Genomic DNA, 12,980 nt, shown 5'->3' with positions numbered 1-12,980 from the left:
TGGAGATCAGACTTTTAGTTCTGTTCTTTAAATAAAAGAAGGCCTCCCATGTTCATACCTAATTATAATCCCATGGATTGAAACACCTGACTCTTAATTTTGCCTTCAAATGAACTGATAATCCTAGAGCAGAGGTGTCAAACTCAAAGCCTGCGGGCTGCATCCGGCCCACGGGGTGCTTAAATCCGCCTGGAAATATCAAAGGAGTGGCCCGCGTTGCCTCTGGTGGCTAAAACGGGCCACGTGCGAGCCCCCCGCATCTTGTTTTCACTCTCCATGGCCTCATGGGGCACTCTGCCAGCCAAAAACAGCCCGGAAACAGGCTGTGTGACTCATTTTTGGCTGGCTGAGTGCTGCAGGAGGAATCCATCCCCCGCCCCACCTCCCCGCCGAGTAGAACTACAATGCTGATCTGGCCCTCGAAGAAATCCAGTTTGATACCCCTGTCCTAGAGGTTCATGTACTTTTGCCTCACACAAATATGTAGTTTTCTTAATAAATAATCAAACTAATATAATGTTTTTCACTCATTTGTTTAATTAAGTTCTTATTATCTAACTTTAGGAGTTGGGTAGAGTTGAGATCACGTTTTAGGTTATATTTATGCAGAAATATTGAATATTCAAAAGGGTTCACAAAGTTTTAAGCACCACTGCAGTATTAATTCTTCATCCTCATCATCCTCATGCAGGATGAAGGCCTCTTCCACATGTTCCCAACCAATACGGTCCTGAGCTTTTCCTTTCCAGTTGGGCCCATACTTGCTGATGTCATCGATCTGTCTTGTTTTAGGTCTCTTTCATGGACGCTTTTTATCAAGTGAGGTCCATTCTATGACTGCCTTGGTCCACCTGCTATCACTTCTTCTTGCTAGGTGACCAAAATTCTCTTTGGGAAAGATGGATGGCTATTTAAATTTGATTAATTAATTGAAATCAATCAATCAATCAAATTTAAATAGCCATCCATCTACCCCAAAGAGAATTGTGGATGGCACATAATAATACTAATACTAATACTAATAATTTTTAAAAAGCCAATATAAAACTGATAGAAACCTAAAAAGCCACGGTAATAAAAACCCAAATACTAAACTTGCCTCATAATTGCCATGTCCTTTGCCTCCTTTCTTGCCAGTCAGATTCATAGCGTCACGAGCCCAGTTGTCCACTAGTTTGTGCAGATCGTCAGTAAAGGTTCCTTTCCGACTAGAGGCAGGGGGCTGAGACTGGGGTGCCTGGCTGTTTACTGTACCTCCAACAGTGTTTATACTGCTGGTCCCTAGAAAAATAAAAGCAGCTATCATTTACATTTGACTGAAATAGAATTCCCTGGAGGCCATCAAGAGTTACAATGCAAAATAAGAGTAAGAATTTAAAAAGCCATGCATATGAAGTCTACTTGGACATAATGAAAAGGATTTTAGAGCTCAGCGAGCAGTTTTTCTGCTATTAAGTTAATTATGTAATTGTATGTTATTTTTCAGATCAGTGGGTGGTCTGCAAAGTTGCCGTTTTCCACAGACAAGTGAATTAACATTGGGCATTAATAACAAGGCTGTCGGGAAGTTTCCTCCCAATTGTCTACAAGCACCTATTATGCTCAGTTAACCCATTTGCCAACTCTACCCACTCAGTCCAATACCAAGAAATTGTATATTCATCGGGATAAACACTCTGTTCTGCAGATGGACAATCTGAAACCTCAAGAACACATTACTGGAAAGAAACGCTTGTGTTACAGTCAGGAATCGTGAAACAAAATTGTACTAAGAGCCCACTGACTTCACATCCCAACACCAAAAATGACATATGGCAAACAATCTCCTTTGCTTCAAACTGAGAGGGTGGCTTCCAGGGAAGCCTGCTTATTTTGTTCCAAAGGTTTCATATCATGGGACGGAATGATTTCAATACGTCTAAAAAGAGAGCTTCCTGATTAAAAAACATGGCACTTGCTAGAATCAGATCATAAGAATAAAGAAAAGTCCAATATACCCAAGGGTGTATGCCAAAGGCTTTCCAGTGGCAAATCTGCTGAAATGATGTGGAAAAGTATTATTGCCTGAAACAGTTAGTTGAATAGGAAAAACTTCAACACAAGTCTTGAGAACTTCAATGTGCTATGGAAAAAAATCACCCATAATCAAAACAGATACGTTCATCAATTGATAAAATATAATCTGAACCCATGAAGGTCACTGTATAGGTCTGTGCAGGACCTCTAATGTGGAAAAAATTGCAGTATAAGTCAATTAGCATACTGATCCTAAATAACCATTAGTTATGTGAAGAAAGCTTCTTATAATACCAAGAGAAAGACTGTGTTCATATATGTATGTTATTCAGCTTTGTTCGGGTATTTTCCCACATCATTATAGTTGTGCTTTTAAAGTTGTAGCAACGTTTCGGCAGAATCTCATCTGTCATCATCAGGCTTCTGTATTGTGTTCGTCTGTGAGTCAGACTTTTACAGTTGTTTCAGTTTTAAAATTTAAATATTCTGTATTATGTTCATCTGTGATCAGAAGCCTGATGATGGCAGATGAGATTCTGCTGAAACGTTGCTACAACTTTAAAAGCACAATTATAATGACGTGGGAAAATACCCGAACAAAGCTGAATAACGTATGTATGTATGTATGTATGTATGTATGTATGTATGTATGAACTTAAAGTACAACAGAACAGTGTGAAAGTACTCCCAATACTGCTGTTTAAAAAAGTACTGGAGTCTAAGTTTTATTTTAAAAAGTCAGGAAGGCATGAAGAATTTGTGTAGCACTTTGGATCTGAGAGCAAAGAGGTACTTTGGAGCTTGCAGGGGCACCACAAGTTGCACTTGTGTGCAGCCACATGCATCTTCAGTGGGAGGCAAGACTGACAAGTGACAAAACATGTGTGTTGAACTCTGCAACTTTGGTGTCATGAGCAAAAAAGGCCAGATTTGCACTGTGACGTTACTGTGTGTGCGTGCCATTTTTGTATCAGCATAAATGGCAGAGATGCCTATATCTGCCATTCCATATTCAAACATCTTTTTCCTGGGATTGCTATGTTCTATGGGCATGGCCTTGTGTGCTCCTAAGCACTTTTTGCCTTCAGATCCAAACTGCTGCACAATCTTAGTCTCTGTGGCATCGTATATTAATGCAACTGGATCCTGTTGCTTAGAAACTAATAGTGAAAGGTTACAAAGACAGTAACAACTGGATTCTGGATCTCTAGACCTGATAAAAATGCAAGTACAGAAATAAAAATCCTTATCTGTGGTAACAGTGAGGCAAGGTGTTACTGCACTGTGAAATATTGTATAAACAAGCAAGGTGACTAACTAAGATGACATAAGAGGTAACCGTCTCCCCAAACTGAACAGACAAAAAAGGGTAAACATGCAAACAAGAAAATGGAAAAAAGGAATCCTTTGCCCAGGTGAGAGAAATGAATGTAATATTGAATCACTGTTGCTGTATAGCATGCAAAACAAAAAACAAAACAGTATTTGATACGATAAGAGACATAGGCTGCAATATAGGCTTAAATCTGCTGATAAAGAAACAGCCAGACACACAACAGCACAGGTAACACACAATAGTGAAGAAAAGAAAACCACCTTTACATCATGCCTAAAAGCATTGTCATCAGTTTCATGCAGGGACTAGAAGGTATTCTTCAGCCCCTTCCTGATGGCCATAAAAGATACATTGCTAGGTACAGTGCCCACAAGACATTGGTGTAAGTTGATGGCGTGAATTCTCAGGTGTGACTAATCTTTCTCTTTCACTGGCAGTTCAGCATGCACCCAATTGCCTCAGAGACTGTCTAAGAGAATTAAATAAGAAGGATTTATACCATATCAAAAATGACCTCAATTGTTAAAAGTAACCAATTTTAATCTGTTACCAGCCATCAAGAAGAGTCTGAGAAGAAAGTGGATCAGTGTCAATAAAAAAAAAACAACCTCCCCTCAATCTTGCTCAGTCACAGCATATATCACAGAATTTTATTTTATAGGCTCTTATCTTTAAAGAATAAACAGAGCTCTTTCCCCCTATGGCTACATCACTGCATTCAATCTCTTGAATCTCTTTCCTTCTTAACCCTGTCAAAAGGCTTCACTCCATGTATAGGAAGTCCTCAAATTATGACCACAATTGGGATTACAATTTCTGTTGCTAAACAAGGCAGTTGCTAAGTGAGTCTTGCCCAATTTTATGACCTTTTTTGCATGTTTTAAAAGGGAATCATTGCAATTGTTAAATGGTTCAGGCGATCATTAATAATTTCCTTCATTGACTTTATTAATGACACTTTTTCTTGTGTTATAGGGTCACCTTGAGGTCATTTGTTTGCTTGCTAGTGGTCCTTTAAGATATGGATAACATACTGGTGATATGCAGCTGAATCAGTGCTTGCAGAAACCCCCCTTTGACATAATTATTGCAACCAAATTGCTTTCAAAAAGGGAATGTGCCTTCTAATATGATATGAAACTTACTAGAGCCAATATATACTAGAGCCTCATGATTAATCTCCAAGAATAGAATAGAATAACAGAGTTGGAAGGGACCTTGGAGGTCTTCTAGTCCAACCCCCCTGCTTAGGCAGGAAACCCTATAGCATTTCAGACAAATGGTTATCCAATCTCTTCTTTAAAACTTCCAGTGTTGGAGCATTTACAACTTCTGAAGGGGAGTACATCATTAAGTGATGATCAAAGTTATCCTTTGTAGTAGTAACAGGTGTCCAAGTCTATTTCTGCAATAATGCAGATATATATATTAGAAGGAACAAAGGTATATAAAGAACAGGTGCTGTGCTTAAGACAGATTCAGGGAGGTTAAACTGTATGGCCTTGAACAAAACAACATAGTTTAGCAATCAGAATTCAGAGGTAACCAAAAATGAAATAATTACTACAGAGCTGGTTGCAAGGGCAGACTTTTTTCACCATCTTCCCTAAAGCACAAAGAGAAAGCAATTGGTTAAAGAGAAACAGTGAGAAACACAGTATTAGCAAATAGCATAAAGCACCCGGTGATAGAGTAGGAAAAGACAACAAGTTATCGTCCCTTGATGACACTGCTTTTAATTCCTGAATGGCATTAACAGCATGATGACTTTCAAGTAGAGAAAGAGCTACAATAGATCAACTTAAGTACATACTTGTTTAGACTTTCTCAAGTACATTATGGCAGTGAGGGTTTTTTATATAATATAGGGTAATTAGTTTTGATAATCTGAACTGAATATTGTAACAGTTTTTAATTGTTATCTGTTTTAATTTGTTTTATATTGTTATTTGTATATGTCTTTTGGTGTTGTTTAGTTGTATGTTGCGAAAGAGCACCTTATTTCGTTGTTCTCAGGTTCCTGAGCACAATGACAATAAATTTATCTATCTATCTAACCTTTCCTCTTATTTTTAATTGACTTCAAAAAGAGTAACAACAAATAAACCCACCAGAGGCTATTTGCTGTTTTTATTGTAACTGATACAATGATTGGCTGATTTATATTTGTGTAAGCTGCCTTGAGTCGCCATGGACTAGTAGGCAGCAATATAAATTTTCTAAAATAAAATAAATTTAGTCTTGAAAACAATTTCATTTTTCCTAGAAGGTCAGTGCCATCCAAAGAAAGAAACCTGTTGAACCTTTTCTACTTTTATGCCAAGTGAATAAAAGACGTGTTATTTGCAACAGAGGTCATCAGCCTCATATTAGCTAGTAAGGATCTTTTCCCCTATACAATCTATTGACAAAAAAGACAGGCCTCAGGAAAACAGAAAACCTGTTAAAATTGAGTAAAGCCAAGCCATGCTTCCACAAGTATTGCCAAGTTTTAGGGGACAGCAGAAATCAAGTGATGCCAAACTGAAGGCATGATACATTTCCATTATTTTTAGGGTCCCCAAATCTTTCCCCCACATGGCGCATAGTTCACAGAATATTTATGTACCAAAAAACTCCCAACATAAATCCCATACATGTGAATTAGCCACATCCTTGCTATTAAGTATCCTCAAAATAACTACTGTTTTCTGAATTTTTTATTTTACTGCAATTTAGTATTTTCCAATAACTTTTTTTTCCAGTCTTGGCTAAATCACCATTTAACAGATCATGTCCGGGCTCAGAAACTAAAACGTATAAAATTCAATTACTGATTGAGGAAACTTTCCTCTAAAATCAATTCAAAGTAAGAAATATTTTCCCCCAATTTCATGCACGAACATCTGTCCACAAGTGACTCATATGATGAGAAGATAGGATCATGATGCCTATAAATTAAACTAGCCATATATTTTTGCAGCTTATAGATCAGCTCTGGCCTTCCTAGATTTTTGTAAATCATGGTAGCGGAAGATCAGATATTTTCCCTAATTTCTAACTGAACTGTGAGTAATTGGCCACATAATGTTCAGGGAAAATTATATTTTTGATCTGAAGCACATCCGTGGTAAAACCTTTGTAGCACTTCTCCTGGGGCAGATATATCCTCCCTAACCTTGCTGAACTGCTATTGAGTTCAGTCAGTGCTATACTCATACTTGTGCATGCTTGTTTACCTGAGTTGACAAAAATAAGCCCAAACAGATGAACAACAATCTGTTCACTTCAGAGTTGTGTGAATTATTTTCTCATGTTCAGCACAGCTGTCGTGTCCGCTAGGAAAGCGGTAAACACCTCTCTGTCTGGCATATTCTCTCCCTGGCCATTATTTCTCTATATGCTACAGAGAAGTTTAAAGCTCTAGGAAGGAAGGTTGTCTCCTTGTAACCTGAAGGGTCATATGAAACCACTACTACCACCAGAACCTCTTAGCTGAGCAGCAGGGTAACACTTTCAGAACACTGTTTTCTGCAAGCTACACTTCTCAGCCAAGCCCTAAGGTCAGAGAGATACAAGAAGGCAGATGTAAATGGACAGCATGTGATAACAGATCCAAGTAGCCAAAAAAAGAAAGACGAGGAAGGAGTAAAGGTGTTACACACAAAGAGCCAAGCAGGGCGTACTCAGAAATCGGGTCCTCCTGCCACCAGGCTTGAATGTCACCCGCTCAGATGCACAGTTAAACTTCACACAGCCTGTGATAAAACAAAAAACAGAAAAAAGGGGCGAAGAACAAGGACAGGAGATAGAACACAACTACAAGATGTTAGAGAACTCTAGGCTGGACTGGTGAAATGCATTAGCAAGACACAGGAGAAAGAACCTCAACCAATTGAGAGCTTTACACAAGACACAAGAAACCAGGACCTTTCTCTCCCCCCCCCACAGCCCCTCCCCCCAAATAATCACCTTTCCAATATCATGTTGCTTCTGATACCAGAACACAACTATTTTAATCCAACTGCATGCCACCAAAGTAATATATATTATAGCAACAGTACATTAAGACATAATATTGTGCAATTTGAAAGATATGTAAGATTTAAATCAGTATGCTCCAATGACCTGCTTTCTATGGTTTGGAAGGAGCCCTGGCTATTATAGTGTACTATTTCATTCTTCCTTATTTCATCCTTATTTCACATGCCTGATCTGTTTATAACAATGAAACTGTACCTATTCCAACATTTATTTATTTATAAGAGGGGAATCAATTGTCTTTGTAAACTGTACAAATCTTCCAGAAAGCTTAAGTTTCAAACAATGACAGTGGCACGGACAAGTTGATCTATCTTATTTCGGCTAAACCTTCCTTGCAGCATCTGCCTTAAGTTTTACTCCTTCATTCTCACCTAATTGAAGAAGGTCAATCATTGCTCTTAAATTTTATTTGTCAGGGTATGCCAGGCTCTAGGAATATCTTGTCATCCTCTGATGCAGGCAGATAAGCCCCAAGGAAACTCCGTATTACTGATACTCATCTACAATATTTACCTTGGCTTGGAACAGAAATGGCCCCATCACTAGTAAAAGCTGAATAGAGATTTTCACTAGAAGGAGATGGCTTCAGTGGCTGTAACAGGTGGTTCTGTCCTGTTTCAGGGACACTACCAGGAGGGTGCAGGGTCTGCTGCTGGGGTAGAACTGAAGGGGCACTCTGAGCAGACAGGTTTCCTGTGCAGGGACAGAGGAGAACAGAAATCAAGGCATTGGTAACACAGTGAAAGCCTTTGCTTCCAATCCCACTGCGTCATGTTAAAATTCAGTCATGATCTCTAATGAAAGATAGGTGTTTGCATTAGCTATTAATTAATGCTGAAACTATAAGAGTAAAATTAGTTGAGAAACCATCAATATCTATTTAGAGGGCTATGGTCAGGGTGGGATTCTACCGGTTCGCACCTATTCGCTAGAACCGGTTGTTAACATTCTAAGCAGTTCGGAGAACCGGTTGTTAGAAGAAATTACTGGCCTAATCCTGTAAGGAAGGCAGGAAGGAAACATTCTGGTGTTGCTTACAGAAACTGCCTCTCCGTTAACCCTTATTACATTCTTGGCAGGACTAGACTTCCTGTCTCAGGAACATCTCTGGAGTTTTTTCCCCCTCCTTTGCTGGTACTTTGCTTGTGTGGAGTGACCATTCAAAGTTACAATGGCACTGAAAAAAGTGACTTATGACCATTTTTCACACTTACGACTGTTGCAGCATCCCCACAGTCATGAGAGGCCAGGCGAGGAGATGCGTGCCTCAATGTGAATGATGTTGAGTTGGCCACGCCCAGCCAGTCACATGACCACCAAGCCATGCCCATCAACTAAGCCACGCCCACAGAACCGGTTGTTAAAAAAATTGAATCCCACCCCTGGCTATGGTTGTAAATGAATGTTCAAAGTGTTCACGTATGATTAGTCAATTTGGTGTACTAGTTAAGGCATCAGGCTAAAAATAAGGAGACCGTGAATTTTAGTCCCACTTTAGGCACAAAGGCAGCTGGGGAGACCTTGGGCCACTCAATTTCTCTCAGCCTAAAAAGGAGGCAATGGCAGGCCACTTCTGAAAAAAAAAAAAAAAACTTGCTAAGAAAACTGCAGGGACCTTTCCATGCAGTCTCAGAGAATCAAGATGAATGAGTGGAATTTTTTTTAAAAGGTTAACAAAGCACAGTTGTGGTCTTCACATGATATGACTCATTTTTATTACGTAGATCAGGAGTTGTCAATCTCTAGCCCGTTGAAGAGATTTGGAGAGGTTTCATAGTCAGTTTTCAGTATTTATTCCTCCCTCTTCTGTCCCGCCATTTATGCCACGCTTCTGCTAGAGAGGATTTCAGAGAGTGAGCAAATACTGAGAACTAGAAGGTGTTTTCATAGTGAATTCAACAGGAGCTTAAAAAAAGAAAAACGTATGCTTTTTTTTTCTTTTTCTTTTACAAAGCTCACCCAAAATCTGTGGGCTCTTATTACCCTGGGAACTGCTGCGACTGGATCTGCTGCTTTTCCCTTTAGTGGGTCTTCTTCTCCTGCCTGAGAGAGGAGCAGCAGGAGGGATGATTACTGCTGGAGGCACTTTGCCCAACTTTGTGTAAAGGAGTTCAATCTCCAGCTTCTGACGACTCTGAAGTTCCTGGATCTCTTTAAGGTGCCTGACAAATGAAAAGATGGCATACTTATATATTTGTGAGCCCTTTACATAATATTACCTAGACCAATGTTTTTGTACTGCTGTATTACCTGTTAAGTAATATAGGGAACTGCTCCTATCCACCTGGCCTTCTGGGAGGGCATTAAAACCTGTATTGGCTTGGGGCCCTGTGGGAGACACTCTTAGGACTGGAGGTGGTTGATGGAATATGATGATTTTGACCCCAGGCTGTCCTTCTTCTTGGTCTTAGTTTTTTTATATATAATTCTTAATTTAGTTTAAGTTAGTTTATAGTCATGGATTTTTGGAAATTCATGCTGTTTTCTGACCTTAATGTTTCCGTCTGTCCTTCCCTCATGGAACACTATGTACAGATGTGGGACCCGTTCCCAGAATTAGTAATCACATGGACCTTTCAACACACTCAGATGATGCCAGATTTTGAGGGGGGGCGGAGATGTAAAATCTGCTGTTGTAATTTTTTTCCCTATGTTTAATTTTAACTGTTGTTTTATTCATTTTTGAATAAAATATAAAACACGTACAGAATATATACTTAGTATTTTTGTTCTGTTATCTTTATTTTGCATTTTAACTCTTTAGCTTCTTATTCTCATTCAAGACCTGAGTGCGGCTGCATGGCGGGGTGTGTTCCCATCGTGCCCTCCAGCTCCTGCTGTCTTAGCAGTTCAAAAGCATGTGATCACAAGTGGATAAGGACCACTCCAGTGGGCACAATCTTGGGGAATTGAAAGGAGCCCCCAACTGGGCATCTCCCAGGGATGTCCCCGGCTAATCCTTTCAGCCCTGAAGCGCCTTTGAGGTACTTCTGACACAAATGCGACTGAGAGCTGCTTATTTTGGTTTGAAGTTTTGTTAACTGCTTTAAGTGCTTGCCTTGGGCCAAAAGCCTAGAGATAATTCAAACAAAAAATAAATTTCACCTGGAGGGCTTTAACTATAAGCTGTATAGACAGAAAGTTCTTATCCCCTTGGCTATTTTTTAAAACCTTTTAAATAAAAAAAAATTAAAGAGGTAAAAAGATGCCACAAGTGAAAGAATCACACTATTGCATCGTTTTTATTGGCAGAAATTCTTGTGAGCCCAGCAAAAATTTCTTGGATTGGTAATGAGTATCCCAGAGACTAGCTTGACTTCTGGCTAATGGTTTGCAATCGCCAAGGTAATCGTGGAAATTTTATAATTAGGTGAGTGTCCCATGATAGCCATTTTGTGAGTGTGCCCATCACAAACATTCAAAATTCTAAAGATGCTCAGTTCCTAAGAGTTATTTACTCTTGCATTGGATAAAGAAAACTGATTCAGAGATGGAGTATTTCTGCTCACCGGCTACCATAAGCCTGCCTGAAAACTTACTTTTCCCGCAGTTGACGCAGCTCACACTTCAAATCTTCGTCTTCTATGTCTGACTCATTATCGCTGCTCATGTAGGAAGAGTTGAATGAGTTGCTGAGACTCTGGACTGGAAGACTGATTTTTGAGGCAGGAGGGTGGATCGAATCAGGACTCGCTGAACCGTCATCTAACTCTTTAGCTGCACCGCTTAGGAAAGCAGCTTCCAATTCAGAGGATGGCCCGTTCAGATGCAGAGATGGCCTTCTCTCTGCAAATTCCGTTTTAGGAGTTGTAAGCGGGGAAGAAACTTGCTCAGAGTCCATGGACAAAGGGACCACTTCAGGAACCTCTCCCCCTATGCAGGTTACCTCATCTTGAGTTCTAGACACAGAAAAGCGACCAACTTGGTCTGTTGTCGTCGTCACCTGGAAACGTCCAACCTTGGTTGGCTGCAAATGAACAGTGGGAGAGTGTGCACCATCCACTGCATCCACTGAAGTAACAGGAATATTATCTGCTGTCCCACTGGAGGTTTGCTTCACGAGAGTACTTTCTGGACTGCTGCTAGACAAAGATGAGGATTCTGAGGTTGTTGTATCAAAGTGCTCGGGCTTACTTTCACTGTCTTTCTGGTCATCCACAGCCACTGACACCTAATTGTAACAGAGATATTAATAATTCAGTTTAGTTGTAGAAACACATAAAGTATATAGCGTTTAGATTCCTGCACTGAAACAATGACAATATTCATTTTATGCTGTAAAAGTAATATGGCGAGGGAGAGAAATGAAGCAGAATTTGCTTGTTTCCATTGTAGAAACAAGGAATATTAATAGAGGGCCTAACAGATGTGTCAAAACCTTAAAATGGAAAAAGCTATGACAATTTGAAATATGTTTTTCTCTTTATACATACTTGGAGCCATGTCGACTGGCACGTGTGGCATCGCCCGTTCCTCTTTTGGGTTTCTGGCATGCATGTGCGACCATCAGCTGTCCTTCGTGCATGCAGCAGTGCCGGAAACTAGAAGAGCTGGTCTTCCAGTTTGTATTGTGCGCATGCGCGCAGGCCAGCTGATCATTGCACGTGCATGTGTGCCAGTAACCAGAAGACGAGCTGGCTGGTGCACGTGTGCACCGGAAACCGAAAGTTCATTTCCCAGTGTGCACATGCCCACTGGGCAGTTGCTCTTCCAGGTCACATCCCCGACATGCATGCTCGCACAAACCATGCACTCCCTTTTTGGCACTCAGTGCCGAAAAGATTCAGCATCACTGATATAAGGTAATTTATCAGGGGAATCTCTAATGTTTGGTATTAGTATTGCATTCTGGCTCCCTGTTCTCTAGCTCACTGCCCGACCAATGGACCCTCAGAGACCCAGGTTTTTGGCTGTTGCTACTGAATGCCAGGTCAGTTTGTAATAAAGCTTCCCTCATTCATTATTTTAATTAGTCAACTAATGGATCCCATAGGTTTCAGAGGGCTATTTGGGTCACTGCTGAAGGTATGGTGCCTGTTCCAACTAAAGCCTTAGTTGCAGCTGATACTTTGATTCGGATTGTGTCTATGTGGTTCTTTCCTCTTATCATGAGTTTCTACTTTTTTGCCAATATTGTTGTTATTGTTTTAATACATTCTTAATGGTTCGGTCATATTCATGAGTGGGCAGCCATATAAATTGGTCAGCATAACAGAAACTAAATTAAGAATATTTTTGGACTAAAACTAATCCTATTCTGATTCCAGTACTGCTGGGTTGCCTTGTTTACACAATGTTAACCTCCCCTTTACCTATTTATTGTACCAGGTAAACACATCATTATGAAGTTTGGAAATGTTCAAAGGGAAGAAGACTTCAAGATCAAAGACTGTGTGGGTATTGGTTTCATAGTAGGCTTAATATCTTATGAAAGGGCTTGTCTAGCACCCAATTAAATAACTAGAAATTAGCTGAGCAGCAATTTAGGAAATTGCTATCTATCTAAGGCAAATCAGCAGAAAATTGGAGGAAAAAGAGGTAGGAACAGCAATTCCTGAAGAGAAGAGGCTGAAATTATTGCCGGAAGCCATATGACTTGAGAATA

The 12,980-nt window shown here is 39.9% G+C and overlaps 1 protein-coding gene across 1 annotated transcript in view; it reads right to left on the bottom strand.

Moving 5' to 3' along the window:
• WNK1 (WNK lysine deficient protein kinase 1) overlaps nucleotides 1-12,980 on the bottom strand; it is a 119,953-nt gene that overhangs the window by 4,144 nt on the left and 102,829 nt on the right. The window contains 6 exon segments of the mRNA XM_087968580.1: nucleotides 1,100-1,281; nucleotides 4,917-4,958; nucleotides 7,018-7,089; nucleotides 7,889-8,068; nucleotides 9,335-9,537; nucleotides 10,915-11,546. Coding sequence (XP_087824706.1) covers nucleotides 1,100-1,281; nucleotides 4,917-4,958; nucleotides 7,018-7,089; nucleotides 7,889-8,068; nucleotides 9,335-9,537; nucleotides 10,915-11,546 — 1,311 coding nt within the window.

This window comes from Notechis scutatus, chromosome 6, assembly GCF_049901735.1.
Source record: "Notechis scutatus isolate UNSWTSFEM ecotype Mainland chromosome 6, rNotScu1.2, whole genome shotgun sequence".
In the NCBI taxonomy this organism is placed as follows: Eukaryota; Metazoa; Chordata; class Lepidosauria; order Squamata; family Elapidae; genus Notechis; species Notechis scutatus.
The sequence above is the reverse complement of the archived record's forward strand: the minus strand, read 5'-3'. Positions and strand labels throughout refer to the sequence as shown.